Genomic DNA, 20993 nt, shown 5'->3' on the forward strand with positions numbered 1-20993 from the left:
TGGCGAACGCGGCCTCTCCATGGAAACCTCCAGGCCAGAAGGGAGGCCTGGGAGGCCACTACATCTTGGATAAAACTGTGTCCCTCCCAGGACCTGAAGGGGCGGGGACTGATGACCAGCGCCAGGACCTGGTTCCCAGGGTGGGCTGACCCTGACCCTGACCCTGACCCTGACCCTGGACAGAGAGGCCAGAGTCCACGCGCAGAGCAGAGCCCTCCACTTGTCTTTGGGGCAGCTCCCATCTCCCCATTTTCCCTAGGGCTTAAGGCAGCCGGGCCAGAGATGCCGGGACTGGACTCCATGTTGTCCTGGGGACCAGAGAGGAGTGGAGGGAGGTGGAGGGGGTGGAGGGGATGGAGGTGGGGACCCACACCCTCAGGCACGAGCCTGTCCTCACCTGCGCGGGCCCCGGACCTCCCTCACCTGTGCGCACCCTAGTTCCCCCTCACTTCCCCCGGACCCCTCCTTCAATTGCGCAGGCACCGGATCCCCCCCTCACCTGTGCGTGCCCCGGATCCCCATCACTTCATCACTGGACCAGGACCTCCCACCTGCGCGGGCTCCGGACCCCTCCAACCTCCGCGCGCCCTATAACCCCCTCCCTTGCCCGGGCCCCCCTCACCTGCGCGGGCCGGGGGCGCAGCCGCGAAGCCTGCCTGGCGCGCGGGGCCTGCAGATTCGGCCGGCGGGGAGGGGATGCGGAACCAGTCGCGCCCAAACCTCGGGTCGGCGACCTGGCGCCCCGCCACCCCCAACACTACCCCGAGGCCCGGTGACAATGAAGCGGCCGGACGGCCGGGGTGAGCGGCGGCGGCAGCTAACAACCAGCCTGGCACCACCTCCCCAGCCCGTCACGCCGGCCCGCCTTTCCTGCGCGCGCCGACTCCGGATTGGCCCTTCACGCTCCCGCTAAGGCCGTCCCGGGAGTTCATTGGGCCGCTCGGCTGTCCTTCGGGAAGTTCAAGCGTGGGAGGAGCGGCGGATGGCTGAGGGACGCGACTGCAGAGAGCGGCCGATTGGACGCGGCTGGAAAGGGGCGAGTCATATAGTGGGCGGGGAGCCGAGGGCGGTGGGAGGAGCTGGCCGGGCGGGGGCGGGGCCCCAACGGTTGTGGGGGGGGGCGCGAGGTGGGGGTGTGATGGGCGAGTGGGGCGAGGCAGATGTGGGCGGGGCGAGGCAGATGTAGGCGGGGCAAGGCAGGTGTGGGCGGGGCACGCAGGGCCTTGGGAGGAGACACTAGGGAGGGCGCGAGGAGCACCGGGCCTCGTCTCCGCTCCCCGACAACCCCAGGCCGCCGCACTCCGGCGGCCCCGGGCTCCCCCGCTGTCCTAGGCCGCTCTGTGCCTACCCGCGTGCGCGCCTCCCCTCGTTACTCAGTACGACTGCGAGGGCGTGTGGGCGCCTTGCTAACCTCCCTGACCTTCCCTTCGCTCTGCTTTATTGTTGTTTTTTTCCCTTCTCCAAAGTTTTAACGCTGCGCCCGTGCGTAGCCGCTCTGTGACTCCCCCTCTCTCCAGGAGCCCTGGGGATCCCGCCCAGGTCCTCTCCAGGGAAGCCATCCTTCCCCTAAAAGTCACAGCACACTGGTCTCCCCTGCCCCCGCTTTTTAAAAAGTCCAGTGCTCTGTGAAATAAAAAGTTTGGTTTATATACAGTAAAATCCACATTTTTTGGTGTGCAGTGGAGTTGTGTAACTTAGTTACAGAACATTCTCCCTCCGGATCCCGCACCTGCTGACTGCTGGTGGCAGCTGCTCAGTGCTCTCTGTTCTCCATCCCTAGAGGTGGCTTTGTCCAGAATGTCATACAAAAGGGATGTGGCGCAGCGCGTAGCCTGTGGGTCTGGCTTCTACCACTTCGCATTTTGAGATTCATGCTGGTTACTGTTTATTGCTGAGTGGTATCCTGTAACCGGTGTGAACCACATTTGCTTATTGTATTCATCAAATGAAGGACGCAGAGATTGTTCCTGGTGCTTGGCAATTATGAATGACGCTGCCATAAACATTCACTCACCGGCTTCTGTGTAGACACAACTTTTCATTTCTCTTGTGTAAATATCCAGGAGTGGGGTTGCTGGATCATAGGATTGTTTATAAGAAACTGCCGGCCGGGCGCGGTGGGTCACGCCTGTAATTTTAGAACTTTGGGACGCCAAGGTGGGCGGATCACCTGAGGTCAGCAGTTCGAGACCAGCCTGGCCAACATGGCAAAACTCCGTCTCTAGTAAAAATACAAAAAAATTACCCGTGCCTGGTGGCGTCCGCCTGTAATCCCAGCTACTCAGGAGGCTGAGTCAGGAGAATCGCTTGAACCCAGGAGGCGGAGAGTGCAGTGAGCAGAGATCACCACTGCACTCCAGCCTGAGCGACAGAGCAAGACTCCTATCAAAAAAAAAAAAAGAAAAAAAAAAGAAAAAAAAAAAAGGAAACTGCCAAGCTATTTTCTTTTTCTTTTTTTCTTTTTTTTTTTTCAAGATGGAGTCTCGCTCTGTTGCCCAGGCTGGAGTGCAATGGCATGATCTTGGCTCACTGCAACCTCCACTTCCTGGGCTCAAGCGATTCTCCTGCCTCAGCCTCCCGAGTAGCTGGGATTACAGGCACATGCCACCATGCCAGGCTAATTTTTGTATTTTTAGTAGAGACAGGGTTTCGTCATATTGGCCAGGCTGGTCTTGAACTGCTGACTTCAGGTGATCCACCCACCTTGGCCTCCCAAAGTGCTGAGATTACAGGCATGGGCCACCACACCAGCCTACTAAGCTATTTTCCAAAGAAGTTGTACAGCTCTACACTCCCACCAGCACCACAGGTGTTGCAGTTGCTCCCCATCCTCCTCAGCTCTTGGTACTGTCAAGGTTTACTTTTGTTTACTTATTTAGTTATTTTTTATCTTATTATTATTATTTTTTGAGACAGAGTCTCGCATTTTCGCCCAGGCTGGAGCACAGTGGCGCAATCTTGGCTGACTGCAAGCTCCGCCTCCCAGGTTCATGCCATTCTCCTGCCTCAGCCTCCTGAGTAGCTGGGATTACAGGCGCCCACCACCACACCCAGCTATTTTTAGTAGAGACGGGGTTTCACTATGTGAGCCAGGATGGTCTCAATCTCCTGACCTCATGATCCACCCGCCTCGGCCTCCCAGAGTGCTGGGATTACAGACATAAGCCACTGCGCCTGGCCTGGTTTTATTTTTTTAAGTCATATTAATAGGTGTGTAATGGGATCCCATATATTATAAATTGCATTTCCCTGAAGACTGACGATGTTGAGAATCTATCTGTTCATGTGCTTCTGTGTCGGGTATTCATAGATCTTCTTTAGTGAAGTATCTGTTCAAATCATTTGCCGTCTTTGAAATTTGGGGTGGTTTATTTTTAGTTTTCAGTGTTCTTTAAATGGTCTTTATATGTCTTTCATGAGATGTGTGATTTGCAAATATATTCCCCCAGTCTGTGGCTTCTCTTTCCATTTTCTTAACTGTGTCATTCAAAGAGAAGTTTGTTTTATTTTGTTTTGTTTTTGAGATGGAGTCACCCTCTGTTGTCCAGGCTGGAGTGCAGTGGCACGATCTTGGCTCACTGCAACCTCTGCCTCCTGGGTTCAATCAACTCTCCTGCCTCAGCATCTGAAGTAGCGGGGACTACAGGCTTGCACCACCACACTCGACTAATTTTTGTATTTTTAGTAGAGACAGGGTTTTGCCATGTTGGCTGGGCTGGTCTTGAACTCTTTTTTTTTTTTTTGAGACGGAGTCTCGCTCTGTCCCCCAGGCTGGAGTGTAATGGCGCGATCACGGCTCACTGCAAGCTCCGCCTCCGGGGTTCACGCCATTCTCCTGCCTCAACCTCCTGAGTAGCTGGAACTACCGGCGCCCGCTACCACGCCCGGCTAATTTTTTGTATTTTTAGTAGAGATGGGGTTTCACCGGGTTAGCCAAGATGGTCTCGATCTCCTGACCTCATGATCCACCCACCTCGGCCTCCCAAAGTGCTGGGCTTACAGGCGTGAGCCACCGCACTCAGCCCAAAGAGAAGTATTTAACTTTAATAAAGTCCAATTTTTTCTTTTATTATTTGTGCTTTTTTATATCTTATATATGATGACATTGCCTAATCCAGAGACAAAACATTTTCTCCTCTGCTTTCCTCTAGAAGTTTAATAGTTTTAGCTTTCATATTTAGTTCTATGATTCAGTTTAAATTTTCAGTGTAAGGTGTGAGGTATGGGCCAAGGTTCTTTTTTTTTTTTTTTTTTGCATATGGAGGCCCAGTTGTTCCAGTAGCATCTGTCGAAAGGCTGCCCTTTCTTCATTGAGCCTCTATATGCAAAAAATTTTTTAAATAACCTTTACATGTTTGTAACAGGGCAATTGCCCATATGGTCTATTCTGAACTCTATACTAGTCCATTGATCTATGTTTCTACCTTTTCACCAATACCACACTTTTTTTTTTTTTTTTTTTTTGAGATGGAATCTCGCTCTATCGCCCAGCTTGGAGTGCAGTGGCGCGATCTCGGCTCACTGCAAGCTCCGCCTCCCGGGTTCACGCCATTCTCCTGCCTCAGCCTCCCGAGTAGCTGGGATTACAGGCGCCTGTCACCACGCCCGGCTAATTTTTTGTATTTTTAATAGAGACGGGGTTTCACCACGTTAGCCAGGATGGTCTCGATCTCCTGACCTCATGATCCGCCTGCCTCAGCCTCCCAAAGTGCTGGGATTACAGGCGTGAGCTACCGCACCCAGCCTACCACACTTTCTTGATTAGTGCTTTGTTGTTGTTGTTGTTGTTGTTGTTGTTGCAGAGATGGGGGTCTCACATGTTGCCCAGGCTAGTCTCAAATTCCTAGGCTCAAGCAATTCTCCCACCTTCACCTCCCAAAGTGCTGGGATTACAGGCCTGAGCCACTGCAGCTGGCCTAGAGTCAATCCTGAAATCAGGTTTTGAGTCCTTTGTTCTTCTTTTTCCAAATTACCTTGGCTATTCAAAGTCTTTTGACTTTTCCTATAAATTTTAGTTTCAGCTTGTCACTATCTTAAAAAAAATCCAGCTGTGATTTTGATGGGGATTACATTAAATCTGTAGACCTGTAATCTGGGAAGAATTGACACCATAATTTATGAACATGGTATATCTCTCCACTTATTTAGATCTTCATTGATTTCTTTCATCAGTATTTTGAAGTTTTCAGCATACACATCCTACATATATCTTTCTAATTTATACCTAATCATTTCATTTTTGGAGTGCCATTACAGATGGTAGTTTTTTATGCTTAATTTCCAATTGTTTATTGCTATTACGAAAGTGTAACTGATGTTAGTATATTTATCCTGGAGCCTGTGTCTTTGCTAAACTCACTTCTTAGTCTTAGGAAGTTTTTGGAACATTTCACGGGATTTTCTACAATCCTGTTTTCTGTGAATAGTATGTTTTATTTCTTCCTTTCTAATGTGTCTGGCTTTCTAGTTTTTTCTTGCTTTATCAGACTGCCCAGGGCTTCAGTATAATGCTGAACAGAAATGGTTAGCGTGCACACCATGGCCTTCTTTCCAATCGTAGGGGAAAAGCATTCAGTCCTTCAGCATTAAGTATGATGTCAGCTGAGGGGTTTTTGCAGAAACCCCTTGCCACCCAAAAGATCTCTTACATTTCTAGTTTGTCAAATTTGGGAGGGTTTTTGGGTCATGAGTGAATGTTGAATTTATTTTGTTTCTTGTTTTTTCTGCATAAAATGATCGTGTGATTTTTCTTTACTGTTAAATATGACGGATTGAATTACACTGATTTTCATAGGTTGAAACAGCCTTGCATTCCTGGGATATATTCCACTTATAGTGATGTATTACACTTTTTATATATTATTGGATTCATTTTGTTGTTTTCTTGGGAATTTTGCATCAATATTCCGGAAGGAGATTGATCTCTAGTTTTCTAGATCAAGTGTACACGGAACATCCACCAAGATAAACTATATTCTTGGCCATAAAAGAAACTTTAACGAAAGTTTGAAATCCTTAACAAAAGTGTGAGGCCAGGCACAGCAGCTCATGCCTGTCATCCTAATACTCCGGGAGACTGAGGTGGGAGAATTGCATGAGGCCAGGAGTTGGAGACCAGCGTGGGCAACATAGCAAGAGCCCCGTCTCTACCAAAAAATAAAAAATAAAAAGGCCATGTGTGGTGACTGAGGCATGAGGATTGCTTAGGACTGCTTGAACTCAGGAGGTTGAGACTGTAGTGAGCTGTGATTGCACCACTGCACTAGTGACAGAGTTAGAGTGCAGTGGCACAATCATGGCTCACTGCAGCCTTGACCTCTGCAGTTCAAGCAATCCGCCCGCCTCAGCCACCTGGGTAGCTGGGACCATGCCTGGCTAATTTAAATTTTTTTTTTTTTTTTGTAGAAACGGAGTCTTGCTGTGTTGCCTAGGCTTGAAATCTTTAAACAATATAACAGAAATCATACAAAATATGTTCTCTGACTATATCAGAATTAAATCATAACATAATATGCTTTAAAATAACCCATTAGACAAAAAGGAAGTCTCAAGATAAATTTGAAAATACTTTGAGCTGAATAAAAATTTAAACGTACCAAAATTCATAGGATGCAGCCAAAGCAGTGTTCACAGGAATGTTTATAGCATTACAAGGCTCACATTAGAAAATAAAGGTCACGATGCATTACAATGCTCACATTAGAAAATAAAGGTCACGATAAATAATCTAAGCTTCCACCTCAAGAAACTGAAAAAAGGCTGGGCACTGTGGCTCACGCCTGTAATCCCAGCGCTTTGGGAGGCCAAGGAGGGTGGATCACGAGGTCAGGAGATCGAGACCATTCTGGCTAATACAGTGAAACCCTATCTCTACTAAAATACAAAAAATTAGCCGGGCGTGGTGGCAGGAGCCTGTGATCCCAGCTACTCGGGAGGCTGAGGCAAGGGAATCACTTGAACCTGGGAGATGGAGCTTGTAGTAAGCCCAGATTGCGCCACTGCACTCCAGCCTGGGCGACAGAGTGAGACTCTGTCTCAAAAAAAAAGAAAGAAACTGAAAAAATAAAAATAAGCCCAAAGCAAAGGAAAGGAAATAATAAAGAACAGAAATTAGTGAACTAGGAAACTGAAAAACAGAAATTAGTGAAGTAGAAAAAAATAAAACCAAAAGTTTGTTCTTTGAAGAAACTAGTAACATTAATAAACTCCCTGACCAAAAAAAAGGGAAAACAAGTGACCCATGTTAGGCATGAGAGGAAGAGTGTGATAGTGTGACTACAGGCCCACAGGCATGAATGAAGAGTGTGATACTGTGACTACAGGCCCACAGGTATCAATGGAAGAATAAAGGAATACTACAAAAAACGGAATCACAAATTCAGCAACTGATATAAAATGGACCAATGCCCTGAAGACACAAACTGCTGAAATTAGAAATAGATAACCCAAATAGTCTATTATTTATTTAAGAAAGTGAATTTCATAGTTTAAAACCTTGCCATTAAGAAGGTTAACTGCAAGGACAGTGCCACTGGGGAGTTCTACCAAATGTTTTAGGAATAACGCCTGTCCCTCCTTTGAGGAAAGCAGTCCTCTGCGTGTGCCCCTTATTGATGGTATTTCTATTAAAATGCACATACACAAAAGAAAAATAAACAGCCCAGCTTCATGTAAACAGTAGTGTTTATTCAGAAAGCATAAACCCCAGCACTCTCGGAAGGTTCTTCTGAGATGGACCAGAGGCTCCAATGAGAGGCTTTGTGTGTAGGAAGCAATTACAGCATAAAGGAGCAGGTGAGAGCCAGGGAAGGATCACGTGGGGATCTGAAACTTGAAATGGCCTCAGGCCAGACAGCACAAGGCAGCCCGGACAAGACACCCTCAACCCACGTGCACCAAACCCAGCCTCAGCACCTAGCCCACCCCGATGGGAAGGGGAGGCGGTGGCTTGTTGCTGCTCATGACCTCCTGGGGAAGGAGGGAGCTGAGATCAAAATGAAATAAAGAACCTGGTAGTCGCTTCCGCAGTCACACAAGAAACCTCATGTCTGAGGGCAAGACAGGCATGGGCTGCCCCCGGGGAGCCCTGAGATCAACATTTCTGAAGCCCTGCCACCTGCCTATCCCTTGTAGGGATTCAAGTCCAAACAGCCAGAGCCTCTGGCAGAGATGGGGGAAACTGAGGTAGCCCTAGGGTCCTCCTCTCAAGTCAAGTTGCCTGGAGACTGTAGCAGCTACGGTTGAGGCTGCTCAGGAAGAACAGACCGCCCCAGGCAGCAGCTGAAGCTGAAGACTCCAGGGCCAGGCCATCGGGTCAGGCGTTCAGGAACGCGAAAGCTGACGGCTCTGAGCCAGGAGGCTCTTTGGCTGCTGTCCTCTGGGACGATGTTCCGGGGGTGCGGGGAGCATCAGGGAAGGACTCTCCTGCAGCAGCCCCGGCCCCCACCAGGCGGGGACAGGCCACCAGCTGCATGCCAGCAAACAAGGAGTCGCGGCTCCACATGCTGGGGCCTCTCTTTGGGCTGTCTGTGCCCCCTGGGGCCCGTTCAGGTCCCCACTCCCTGCTTTCTGCCAGTCTGGCCTCAGCCTCGCTGGGGTCTCCGGAGGCTGGAATGGGGGAGGCATCTGGGGGTGGGGTGGGCACAGGGCTGGACGGCATCTCAGATGAGGGAGCAGGGCTCCGGGGTGAGACTGTGGTTGAACTCAGAGGCTGGAGGAAGACCTGGCTCCCAGCGAGAGGCACAGCGTCGGTCAGCAGGTCAGATGGGCCTGGGAGGGCGGCTGTGGGGCCAGGCTCGGCTGAGGTGTCCCGGGCAGGGGGCAGCTGCCCACAGGAGGCCTCAAAGTGCCTCAGGATCTGAAAGAGGAAGGAGGAACCAGGGAGGTTCCTATGCAGCCCTGGGAATTGTGGGGACCAGGGCCCGCCTCTCCCTAGGACCTCCTCAGTCCCTCCACCCGGAGGGCAGGGCCACCTCTGGGCAGGACACCAGCTGCTGGGAGGGGGCTGGGGCAGTGCACCCAGTTGTCATCCCATCGAGAGCAGCTGCTAGGCTGGTGCTGGCGACACGGGGCAGGTGTCACATACACACCTCGAATCTTGCTCCTTCACTCACGACTATACAAATGGCCACCCTCCCCGTCATAACCCGCCAGGCACTGCTGGAGGGAGTGAACATGTGGCCTGGCACATCTGGGCATTTCCAACTGTTGGATGCAGGGTTCTTCCAGCATGCCCATTTTAGAAACCCCACTATGAGGTTCGCCTGCGGTGGTGCAAACCCCAGGCTCACTCGTCGCTCTGACTGAAAGGTGAGCTAGCATATGGCCAATGACAGAGAAGGATGACTTGGGGATGGGTGACTGAGGACCTGTGTTTCCAGCAGCCAGGGAGAAAACAGGAAGAAAGAAGCTGGGGGTGCCCACAGGCAGAGGGAAGGTGCCAGGGCCTGGCGGCCGGGAGAGGCCTCCCAGTGTGATTCCAGTGGCCTCCAGGCAGTTCAGAGTGTTCACGTGCACAGAGAAGAAATGGCAGAACCATTTCTGCCCTCCAGAGCTTAGGAGCTGAGCGTGAGCTGTGTCATGGGTGGCAAACTGCATGTGCAGTCAGGGAGGGCTTCCTGGAAGAGGTAAGTGTGAGCCAAGACATAAGGGCAGGAACGTTAAGGCAGAGGAATTTGGGAGCTTCCAGGAACAGGTAGAGGCCAGTGTACTGTGAGTGCTGCAGAGTTGGGGTAGAAGGCAGGAAGGCAGTGGGGAGGTGAGGACCCTGACCTGCTGCTGCTCGCTCTGCCAGCGGGACAGGGACTTGAGAGGGGGGTCCGGGAAGGGCTGACCAAGCGCTGGGCAGGGACGGGGTGGCGGTGGACTGCAGTGTATCTCCTGCTGTACCCTTGGACCCCAATGTGCATGTGGCCTCTGCAGCTGCCCACCTTGGTGGCCTTGTTGGTCACAGGTCCCGGGCTGCCCATGCTGAGCTCCTGCAGCCACGGCCGGGTGCGGAGGAGGATGTGCTCCTGGGGAAGGAGGTCGGAGCTCCCCAGGGAGGCGATGGCACACAGCGCCCTCTGCGGGTGAAGGGAGGGGACATCAGCACCCATGGGGCAGCAGGTCCACGCCAGGGAGGCCTATCTGGCCATCTCTCTCCCTCTTCTTCCTCCTCATCAACGACCGGAGTGCCAGGAGGCCCCAGGGACAGCTCCACCAGAGCCCTGTCCTCACCACCTTACACCCCAACTCCAGGGCACCAGAGCCCTGTCCTCACTGCCTTACACCCCAGCTCCCGGACACCAGAGCCTTGTCCTCGTCGCCTTACATCCCAGCTCCCGGACACCAGAACCCCGTCCTCACTGCCTTACACTCCAGCTCCCGGACACCAGAGCCCTGTCCTCACCGCCTTACACCCCAGCTCCCGGACACCAGAGCCCTGTCCTCACCGCCTTACACCCCAGCTCCCGGACACCAGAGCCCTGTCCTCACCGCCTTACACCCCAGCTCCCGGACACCAGAGCCCTGTCCTCATCGCCTTACACCCCAGCTCCCGGACACCAGAGCCCTGTCCTCATCGCCTTACACCCCAGCTCCCGGACACCAGAGCCCTGTCCTCATTGCCTTACACCCCAGCTCCCGGACACCAGAGCCCTGTCCTCATCGCCTTACACCCCAGCTCCCAGACACCAGAGCCATGTCCTCCCCAGCTCCTGGACAGACCCCAGCGAGAAGCACATGACCTGCTGCCCCGATTGCCTTACCTTCATTCCTCCGCACACCCCCTGACACATGCACACGTGTCCACACTTTCATGTGCATGCACACACACACAGGCACATACATACACAACCACACACATGCAGTCATGTACACACACACAGTGTGTGCACACCACACACATGCATAAGTGTGTACACACGTGGGCATACATGCACAGGCATACACACCCACACACACACAGGCAAATGCACACACACAGGCATGTGTGCATGCACAACCACACAGAGGAATGTTCACACACAGGTGTGCACACACAGGCACACGTGCACACACACGCACACACAGGAATGTCCGCACACAGGCACATGCACACAGTCACGCCCTCCTGCCCGCATGTGCAGCTCACCAGCTGCGTGCATTCACTGGTCCCATGCAGGTGGCAGGTCAGCAGCTGCAGCACGGCCTCACAGTTGAGCAGTCCACACCTGCACAGAGAGGACATCTGGATGGTGGATGCGGCCCGTCCCCTCCTCCCTCGCCCAGGGTTGGGGCTGGGGCAGAGCCGGGCGGGTCCAGCGCACTCACGCTTTGATGAAGTGCTGTGCCTCCTCACGGCTCAGGAAGGCGCGTGGTCCCCGAGTCACAGTCCTCACCAAGCTCAACTCTTGCTGACAGTCACTCAGGGCTACTACCTCGACCCTGCCAGGGGGAATGGCCAGGTCAAGGGTGAGTGGAGGCCGTGCTCCCACTCCCACCTGGCATGGGGGAGAACCTGGAGAACAGGAGCTGTGCTGGGAGGGGGACAGTGTGGTGGCTCTGAGGCCTCTCCCGCATATCCGGCAGCTCCCACTCACCTATCTGCCAGGTCACCCGGCTCCCGGCTGGCCCCTGAATGGCTGTCGCTGCCGGAATGACTGCCCGAGTCTGAGACCCTGCTCAGGTCGCTGTTCTGGGAGGAATTCTGAGAGCTGGGGCTGCTGTCCAGCTCGTCCCAGCCCCCTCCAGCCTGCCCAGGCTGATGCCTCACAGCTGGAGGAAACAGAACGGCCGGTGAGATCCCTGGGGCTTCCGGCCAGCCCCGTGCCCACCTCCCGGGGCCCTGGACCAGGATGCCTCGGGGGCTGAGTCCTGAGCTGAGAGGATGGGCGGCCACCTCGGCTCCAGCTTCAGCAAACACCAGCCCCCAGGGGCATCTGCTTCCGCCTCGGGTCCCACCCCCTCCTGCTGTGTGGGAGGCCCTGGGATTTGCCTCCATGGCTGCAAAGCCCCAGCGGTGACAGGAAGGAGTGACCCAGACCCCAAGGGGAGGAGCCCTCGCCTCGATACCTCGGGGACCTGGAATGGCCCCGGGGAGTAGGTTCCCCAGGGTTGGGGGACCATGGCTGGCTGAAGGCATCATGGCAGGCTGGTAGGTGTCACCCCACGGTAGGAGCCTCTGGGTACTGGGACTCTCGGGCCCGGGGCGCATGGCGCTGGCCACCACCTCTGCGGCCTTCTGGATGGTGGAGAGGAAGGCTTCGCCTGCCGAGCCTGCACCCGAGGAGAGGGAGATGGGATGGCCGCCCAGTGCGGCCCCCACCCGAGTTCTCTGAGAGCAGGGTGCCCGCATCAGCTCCCTGCTCAAGCTTGGGGAGGTCGGGGTACACGCTGCAGGTAGGGAGGCCTCCTGGTGGGCCCCAGGCCTTCTGGAAGCTCCCAGTGGACTCCACTTTGGCATTCCCACTCCCAGTGGGCCTGGACACCCCAGCTCACTGCAGAGTTATGCCTCTGTCCCTCTGTCCTCTGGGGGTGAAGGTGTCCTAAGGGGCTTGGGCTTGGCCTTGGCTCAGGGAGGGTGTGTCCAGGGCTCGGGGAGGGGCCGGCCTTTCCCATGTGAGCTCCCTGTAGAAGGTGCCCCGACACCAAGGTGTCGGCAGGAGCCCCTGGCTGTGCGCAGGACAGTGTGACACAGCCTAACGGTGAGCGGCTAAACACCGCCCAGGGCCCGGCAGCAGGGCACAGCTGGGCCGGGGGCTGGGTCCCAGCCGCAGGCAGTGGTGCCACCCATGGCTCTCCTGGCACTGATGAGTGGCTGTCCACTGGTACTGCCCCACCTCACAACAGCTCCACATGGGACTGCCTGAGTCACCTGCACCACAGCCAGGGGCACAGCCCTCGGCGCCTCTCGGAGCAGGACTCACCCCTGCCACAGGGCCCAGCCCTGACTTCTTGCTCGGCCTGGTTTCTGTCGCCTGTTCATAAAGCAGCCCTGGCCACACCTGCCCCACCCCCACGTCGGCAGCCAGAGCGAGACAGTGGGGACAGCTCCAGGAAGGGCTGAGGCCATGTAGGGGGAGGGGACGGGGGACAGCAGCTACCAGATGGGGCGGCATGGTCCAGCCCCCACCGCCCTCCTCATCCCCACACCCTGAGATGCCGGGGCCCATGCAGGCCCTCCCCACTCACCCGTGCAGCCGTGTTCCTTGCTGTAGCCGAAACCCTGGAGGGTGCTGTGTGGTCTGGCCTGGGAGCCCATGCCTGCAGAGGGTCCTCCGTCAGCGGCAAGCTGGCCCCCACCCTCGGCCCTGCCCACGGGTGGCACAGACGCCCAGGACACTCAGGAAGGCAGAAACCAGGTGCCAGAACTGGACACGGTCCCCTCAGTCACCTACCTGTGGCAGGCGGGGTCCCCAGAGGCTGGGAGGGAGCCAGTGGCAACACGGTGTCCGAGAACAGGGTGCTCCCCAAGTCCTACACGGGGAGGCGGAGGCCCTCAGCGTCCTAACACTGGGGCCTGCTGTACTCACCCTGCCACCCATATCAGCTCCCTTCTGTCCCCCAGACACTTCTCCTGAGCCACTCAGCTGGACACAGGCTCTGGGTCCACCAGCAAGGAGCAGAGGCAGGGGTCCCGGGCGGGAGAACTGCAAACCCCCCAGCTGACATCCTGGCCCCAGTCCTGCCCCTCTATAGGAGGAGGGGCACCCCGTGGAGCGACACTGCTCCTGGGCTCACCTGCGCGGCTGCCCGAACCTTCTGGTACAAGCTGTTCCCGTGCAGAGGATCTGGGGGCCCCGCAAAAGCTGCAGAACAGAAAAGGCAAGTGGGGGGCAGGGCTGAGCCTGGCACCGCTGCTCCCTGTGGAGCACGGTGCACTGGGCCCACTCCAGGGTGGCAAGTTCCTGCCACCAGGGCCCTTCTGTCACAGCCAATGGGATGCCCTCCTCCAAGACCCCGCAGAGGCCACACCTGCGCAGACCCTCAGCTCCCCCTCACCCATGCCCCACAGAGGCGAGACTCTCCACAGCAACCACCTCGTCTCCCCCAGGGTCGGCAACCCCTCGTGCCTGAGAGGGTGAGGCCTCCCCGAAGCCCACTCTCCCTGCCCCAGGTGCACCAGGGAACCCGCAGAGGCTTCCGGGGCCTGGAGGGAGAGACCAGCGTTCTTATCACGGCCTGAAAGCTCCACCTGGCCCCACCCAACCCCAGTCTCAGCCGCCTGGGGCTCCCCTGCTCTGAGAGTTCCTGTCATGAGGAACTGAGGCATTTTTCCTTAAATCTTCCGGCCCCAGGGCCCCCTGAGCCTGCACCTGGGGCCGCGGCATCCTTTCAGGGCTCGCGCTGAGAGCTGTGCCTCTGAGAGCCCCCGAGAGCCTCTGTCACAGATGAATCCACTCGCGCCCCTTGGCCGTCTATCTCCACCCTGGCAGGCTGGTCCCATGATTCAGAGACGATGCTCCTGGCTGTTCCTGGGCCCAGGGTTGGCGGCCACAAGCTGAGGCAGTGGCAGAATGAACCGACACCCTGCGGCTGCCATCTTCCCTGCAGGAGCCCAGGGCACCCGCCTGCCACCCACGCCGCCCCTGCTCTGTGACACAGCAGGAGCATCACCATCTTGGACAAGCCCCTCATTCTAAAGTTCAGCTTAACCAAAAACGGCCTAAATCCATAGGGCATCAGCCTAATGGCTAAGGTCAGCACGACCATAAACCCCAAATAACATCTCCAACTAGAAACAATCCAAACTCCTCCCCAACCAGAGACATGCTAGCCCCGAGATAACCCCCCTCCAGCCGGGAAGATGCCAGCTTCGAAAAAACCCACCTCCCGGCTGGAAAGATGTCTGCCCCAAGATAACCTCCCCTCCTTCCAACCCCGCCAGAAACTTCTCCACACACAGAAACATTCCGAGCTTCTGATAAGCCCCCTCACCCTGAAACCAATATATACTCTTAGCCTGTAAGATAAAGTGCTCCTGACTGCAATCAGCCTGGGGGCACCTCTCAGGTTTTAACTAAAGAAAATCTGTCTTTAACAGCCAGCCGCGTTTTCTTTCCTCTTTCTGACGCTCTGCGCGCGTGCGACGGGCCATCCTCACTGCACACCCACCGACTGGAGCAGGGCGCCCCGTCTCTCACGTGCGGCATCTGGCACCCACTTTCCTCACAGGGCCTGTCCTGACACCTCCCACAACCTGCGTGTCACCCAGGGCCAGTGCCCAGGCACGGCAGGCGACAGCCATCATCCACAGCTGCCTCTGCACAGGAGAGACTCTGGTGCCGACAAGAACCCAGGGTCTGAAGAAGAGCCTTTCCCATCCTCGGGGCCCGCTGTGCCCCATCCCCCACCTGCTGCAGCCCCCACCCCAGGGCGTGTCCCCGAGACCACTGAGGCCACGACATACATGCACCAACCACAGCCACGGGAGTGGCCTGGGAGCCCGGGGCCCTCTGACCCGATGAATGGTGAGGATAAATGGCTGGTACTGCCTTGGCCCCAAAGCTGTGAGGAGCTCTGTTAGGATGGCGAGAGCACCCCTGCACTGCCGTGCCCTCAGGGGCATCTACCGCCTAAGTCATGTGTCACAACTGTCTATGGTGGCCCAGGGCACCGGCCCCTGCGGCACATCTAGAGCTGCACGCCCACTTGCCATAAAGTGGGACGACACTGGTTTCAACACCGGTTTTGGGTTGAGCCCGGTGGATGGAACACGCTGAGGTCTCCACAAGCAAGCAGTGGCACGAGAGAGACTCAGCCTCCCTCCCCAGAATTCCCCTCTCAGGGGCTGGGGTGGGGTCCAGACATGGGGGGTCCAGACATGGGGCACCCAGTGACCACCTGGAGCCAGGCCTCCCTCCACCCCATGGAAGATATCAGGCCAAGCCCCCACAAGTCCTCATTAGGCAGAGGCACACGGGACTGCCCCCAAGCCTGTGGGGACGGCTCCCCCAGACCCACCTTCTGCCTGGACAGACCAACTGGCCGGGGCCCTGCCTCTCCTGCCTCCCAGCCCTGCCCTCCCATGGCCACCCTCTGTCTTGGGCTCTGAGGAGCAGCCCCAGAACAGGAACCCACGGCCTGGGAAGGACGTGTGAACAGGAACTGAGTCTGCTATGTGTGGGCACTGGGATGGAGGGGGAAGACCTATGGGGCACACAGAGAACAACTGGCAGCAAGAGCAGGGACAGATGCAGCCGAAGGACCAGGGACACACGGGAGGCACAGAGGACCCAGTGGAGGGAGGGGGCAGGGCACGTCGGGGGAGGCCGAGCCGGCCAGCTGGGGTGAGGGTGGGCAGCAGGTGGAGAGGCCAGGGAGGGGCCAGGATCAGCAAGGCGGGGCTTTGATCAGGACCTGGCCCAGGTCAGGGCTCTGGCTGAAGTCCTCCTTCTCAAGCCCGGAGGATTCGCCACCCTCCCCCATTTCCCCATTGTCCAAAGCCCTGGCTCTTCCTGAGCGCGTGTGCGGCCCCTGTACCTGCAGCTTCCTGGATGAAGGCAGAGTTGCGTTTGAGGATGAGCAGGAAGGAGGAGGAGCCGTGGCTGCACAGATAGAGCAGGATCTTCAGCACCTGGGGAGTGGGGCTGTCAGCAGTGCTGGGCAGGCCGGACACAGGACACCCAGGGCAGGGCCCGGGGGCACCCCAAGGGCACAGAGCTGCCTGCCATCCCGGGCCACTCGCCTGCTCCTCCAGCCTCACCACCGTGGGCCGGGCCTCGGGCCTGACCCTTGACCACCCAGGGGCTCACCTTGAGCTTCCCGTGGCCGGAGCTGCTGTGCAGGCGGCTCAGGAGGTACTCCAGCAGGCACTGGCTGCTGCCCGGAGACTCGTGGGAGATTTCTGTGGCAAGCTCGGGTTAGGGAAGGGCAAGATGATGCAGGCTGTGCCAGGCCGCAGGGAGACCGGGCCATGGGGCCTCTCAGTTCACGCTCCCTGGAGGCGCCTACTGTAGGCTCTGCCATCAGGAGCGCTGGGGCTTCTAGGCTCTCCTGTGTCATCAGTACTGCAGCCTTCAGACCCCACCCACGCCTGGTTACAATGATAAAGGAGCCATGGATCTCCCTAGGGACAGCAGAATCCCCAGGAACCCTTCGCACCACTCTGGGACCCTGCCATCCGCTCTTTCCACTACACGGGGACGTCAAGGAAGGATACTAGCAATCTCTTCAAACAGGTAGCCCGGACACGGGACATCATCATCTGACGTCCCCTTCAGGAGAATCGGGAGCTGAAAGGGAACAAGAGCCCCCGCCGTGATGAGGTGCCGTTTCCCACAGGGGTGAATCCGCAGCCCCCCAAAGGGGATGGAAACGACCCACCTCTCACTGTTGACATGGCCGGAGAGAGGACTGGGAAGGGATGAGAACTGTGCTACTGGCCACAGGGAGGCTGCAGCAGGGTCCTCTCTCAACACTCAGGGATGAACACCCTCGGAGAAGAGGCAAATCAATGGTGGTTCTCCACGGAGGAGCTGCGCCACTTGGGTTAAGAAGGGACACAGCCCCCAGCCTCCCTGCACTTACCAGCACGTAAGGCTATTTGAAGGTACCTCTCCTGTACCTACCTACTGACTAGCAAAGCCAAACAAGGCCCAGGCAAGCCCCTTTTCCACGCAGGGGACTATGGATGGTTCCACCTCCCCAGAGCCCGGATTGGCAAAGTGACAGCCGCTCAGCCTGACTGGCTCCATCGCTCCCCAAGAACCGACTGATGTGTGTTTTACGTTCGCTTAGCACAGACGTACTTATTTGTTTCATGCTTACTTACTGGCACAAAGATGTACGGTTTATAGGGATGAAAACTGGAACCACCCATTGTTGCATTATTCAGTATCAGGACAGAATAGAGTTCAAGAGTATTTAAGAGGACAAGCATGGGACCGACCGCGTGAGGTGACGAAGCCTTTCAGTCGGAAGGGCCGAAATCTAGTGACAACATACGAAAACATGGACCTGAAGTGTTTCCCGAGGCTGTGGACACACGTCACTGACGCTATTTGCCCACCAAGCCCTAAGGGGAACTAGTGAGGTTTGCAGGTGACAGCTGACAACTGCAGAACGCAGCACAGAACGACTCTGTCCAAATCTCGCACTGAGAGCCTTGACCAACCCTAGCGTGGCTTCTGGCAGCCCAAGGTCGCGCCCTGGGACCACCCAGCCCCCTCTGAGGTCCAGCCTAGGAAAGCTCAGGGCCGACAAAAGAGGGCAGTTTGCTCAGGACGACACCTGGGAACTCGCCCCGGCCTCTACTTCTCAGAGGGTTTACTACGAGGGGCTTACAATGGTGCGTCCTTCTCTGTCCCTTCCAGATGTCTGTGTTCTCTGCAACCCAGGGGTGCCTCTCCAGGACCGGAGTCCTCTGAAATGCCACTGTCAGGGAGGACGGCGGGCTGCCAGCCCACCTGGGCGCCAGCAGCACGGACACAGCGGCTCCACGTCCACCGGGTCCGCCGCTCCTTCCCTCCTGTCGGAGGCCACTGAATGCTGGCCGAGGCCTGTTCGTTCCCCCAGGGTCTGGCTGTGCCCATCGCCCTTGCGCTCGGCGGGTCCGGCTTGAAAGGCCCCGGGACGGCGCGGCGGGCGGGCAGCTCAGGGGCGTCGGCGCTGGCGAAGGGGCCAGGAGCAGCTACCCGGCACGGAGACGCAAGGTCAACGGCTCCGGCCCGGGGCGAGTTCGGGGAATGCGGCGCTCGAGAGGAGCCGTGGGACCGGGGCCTGGGCGGACCGCCCTCACTCACCCGGTGTAGAAAGCTCAGGCGGTCCCGTAGCGGCGGCGCGGCAGCCATGATCCAGGTCCCCTCCCGGTCTGCCCCGCTTCCGCCAGGCCCGGGCCCTCCAATCACTGCGCGGGTCTGGGTCCGCCGGCCAATCCCTCATGGTGGGGCGGGCCCTGAGGTTGGCTTCGTAAACAATTTGAGCCTAGGCCAATCCGAAGTCTCAGGGCACAGACAGACTAGGACAAGAGCCAATTGCAGGGGCTCAAGTCCAGACGAAGCCTGACCAATTAAGAAGCTCAGGAAAGGTTATGGGCGGAAGCGCCGACCTATCAAGCTGTTTGACACCGGAAGAGGACGGACCTAAGATGGCGGCCTCCAGGGGCGCTGGGAATAGCCGCTCATGTCGGCTAACGGAGCGGTGTGGGGTCGCGTGCGAAGCCGCCTCCGCGCCTTCCCCGAGCGGCTGGCCGCCTGCGGGGCCGAGGTGAGGAGCCGCGGGCGGGCCAATGCTGCGGGGCAGGAGGAGCCGCGCGGGAGGTGACTGGGAGGGAGGGCGGTGACGGGGTCAGGGGACCCCACGACCTACGCCCGTTCCTTCCGCAGGCCGCGGCGTACGGCAGGTGCGTGCAGGCCTCCACGGCCCCGGGCGGCCGCCTGAGTAAGGACCTCTGCGCGCGGGAGTTCGAGGCCCTAAGGAGCTGCTTCGCCGCCGCGGTAGGTGGGCGCGGGCCCCTCCCAGCCCTTCCCCTCCAAGAGCTAGCGGGCCCCGGCTTTCCTTTGTTTTCCCATTGGTTCAAGGTTTGAGCGCCCTGCCGCGTGCTTTAGACGCCGGCTGACAAAACCACCGAGCCACCGACGAGCCCGCGAAACGTCGGCCGTCCCGGGCTTGTCCCTGCATATTTGTAAAGCGGGACTGGCACCAGCCTCAGAAAGGATGGGAGATGTGTGCAAAAAAGAGCCTTGTAAAACGCGTAAGCTTTCATGTTAGCACTGCCGCCGAAGGGTGTCATGCCAAGATCGACCAAACACAGGACTCCGGGAAAGTGCCCAGCATCCTTCCGGGTCTTCACCTCCCCGGCACTTGCAGCCCCCTGTGCAGCTGCAGTGGTGGATTCCTTCAGCACGTGTCCTGCCGGGCACCCCCAGCCACCCTCACAACTGGCACGATAGGGCTTTAAGTCATTCTGAGGCTGGTTCCCTAAGTGTCAGCCTCACCGGGTACTACCTCAGTGTATCTGGGTAGGCCGTGATGCCAGTGCTGACTCTGTTTACTGGGAGCTGTTAATCCGGAGATTTGGACCAGAGAAAGGGTATTTGAAGAAGAGCTCCATGGCCTTCATCCCTACCCAGCTCCAGCAGCCTTGGATCCAGGGGTGGGTGACTCATCAGAAGTTGCACTTTTTGCCGGGTATGGTGACGCGTGCCTGTAATCCTACCACTTTGAGAGGCTGAGGCAGGCGGATTGCTTAGGCCTAGAAGTTTGAGACCAGCCTGGGCAACATACGGAGACCCCGTCTCTACAGAAAAAAAAAAGAAAGAAAGAAAAAAAGATTAGCCAGGCATGGTGGTGTAGTCCCAGTTACTTGGGAGGCTGAGGTGGGAAGATCACTTGAACCTGGGAGGTGGAGGTTGCAGTGAGCCGAGATCATGCCACTGTACTCCAGCCTGGGTGACAAAGAGACTGCATCTCAAAAAAAAAAAAAAAAAAAAGGTTGGGGGGCTCCTGCTTTCCCTTTATGAGAGCTTGAGACCAAATGTGGCATCTGGTGGGGGCTCAGAGGAGGGGGCAGCAGTGAGTTCTGTGATGGTGTCATGAGGCCCTTGTCCCGTGGACAAGTGACCCAGAGAACCTGCCCATGGGGCCCCAGGCTCTGACCAGTCCAGCCCCCACCACATGCCAGCACCCAAGTTCTCTGTAAGGTATTTGGTAGAACACAGCATTGGTGTGGTAGCTTTCTTTTGAGGCATATCTAACTTGGAAGCAAGCCATTCAGACAAAACACTTTATCTTGCAGGCCAAGAAGACGCTGGAGGGAGCCTGTTAGGAGGGACTCTGAGCTTCACACCTGTCTGCTGCCGTGGGTGCAGAGCCCTAGTCCTGATGGGCCCTGGTGGCACACATTGAATGCCGAGGGCAGAAAGGAAGTGGGAATGGCGAAGATGTAACGTTCCTTGGTGTTAGATCCTGTTTCTTCCTAACAAGTTGAGGCGTGAGTAGAGCAGGAATTGGTTTTCCAGCATTGTGTCTGTAAACCTGAGTTAGAATAAGATGTAACGGAAGCCACGATAAAGACTCCGTCAAATCCTGCA

The 20993-nt window shown here is 56.9% G+C and overlaps 2 protein-coding genes across 7 annotated transcripts; one reads left to right on the plus strand and one right to left on the minus strand.

Annotated features, from left to right (window-relative positions):
- Nucleotides 1–7665: 7665 nt before the first annotated feature.
- TEPSIN (TEPSIN adaptor related protein complex 4 accessory protein) lies at nucleotides 7666–18959 on the minus strand. Of its 6 annotated transcripts, XM_058428282.1 has the most exons (14): nucleotides 18705–18959; nucleotides 18369–18592; nucleotides 17123–17195; nucleotides 16716–16807; nucleotides 16444–16537; nucleotides 13702–13769; nucleotides 13359–13437; nucleotides 13153–13224; nucleotides 12034–12237; nucleotides 11562–11736; nucleotides 11293–11406; nucleotides 11114–11192; nucleotides 9930–10064; nucleotides 7677–8857 (listed from the first exon to the last, which is right to left on the minus strand). In XM_058428282.1, the coding sequence occupies exons 1-14, from the start codon at nucleotides 18841–18843 to the stop codon at nucleotides 8315–8317; spliced, it is 2091 nt and encodes a 696-aa protein (XP_058284265.1). In that variant the 5' UTR covers nucleotides 18844–18959; the 3' UTR covers nucleotides 7677–8314. The 6 variants fall into 6 exon arrangements, with proteins under 6 accessions (XP_032034901.1, XP_032034903.1, XP_058284265.1 ...); XM_032179010.1 differs by lacking the exon at nucleotides 18369–18592 and having other exon boundaries at nucleotides 7666–8857; nucleotides 18705–18804; XM_058428281.1 differs by having other exon boundaries at nucleotides 18369–18787.
- A 77-nt stretch (nucleotides 18960–19036) lies between these two features.
- Nucleotides 19037–20993, plus strand: NDUFAF8 (NADH:ubiquinone oxidoreductase complex assembly factor 8). The gene is made up of 3 exons (XM_032179020.2): nucleotides 19037–19167; nucleotides 19287–19397; nucleotides 20699–20993. The coding sequence occupies exons 1-3, from the start codon at nucleotides 19084–19086 to the stop codon at nucleotides 20726–20728; spliced, it is 225 nt and encodes a 74-aa protein (XP_032034911.1). The 5' UTR covers nucleotides 19037–19083; the 3' UTR covers nucleotides 20729–20993.

The sequence above is a fragment of the Hylobates moloch genome, unplaced genomic scaffold (assembly GCF_009828535.3).
Source record: "Hylobates moloch isolate HMO894 unplaced genomic scaffold, HMol_V3 SCAFFOLD_15, whole genome shotgun sequence".
Taxonomy (NCBI): domain Eukaryota; kingdom Metazoa; phylum Chordata; class Mammalia; order Primates; family Hylobatidae; genus Hylobates; species Hylobates moloch.

Coding starts and splice junctions, on each gene's coding strand:
- NDUFAF8 (XM_032179020.2), top strand. CDS start 19,084: ATGTCGGCTAACGGAGCGGTGTGGGGTCGCGTGCGAAGCCGCCTCCGC. Junction 19,168..19,286: donor TGGCCGCCTGCGGGGCCGAG/GTGAGGAGCCGC, acceptor TTCCTTCCGCAG/GCCGCGGCGTACGGCAGGTG. Junction 19,398..20,698: donor GGAGCTGCTTCGCCGCCGCG/GTAGGTGGGCGC, acceptor TTTATCTTGCAG/GCCAAGAAGACGCTGGAGGG.
- TEPSIN (XM_058428281.1), bottom strand. CDS start 18,752: ATGGCTGCCGCGCCGCCGCTACGGGACCGCCTGAGCTTTCTACACCGG. Junction 10,065..11,113: donor CCAGTGAATGCACGCAGCTG/GTGAGCTGCACA, acceptor CTTCACCCGCAG/AGGGCGCTGTGTGCCATCGC. Junction 8,858..9,929: donor TGACCAACAAGGCCACCAAG/GTGGGCAGCTGC, acceptor TTCCTCTTTCAG/ATCCTGAGGCACTTTGAGGC.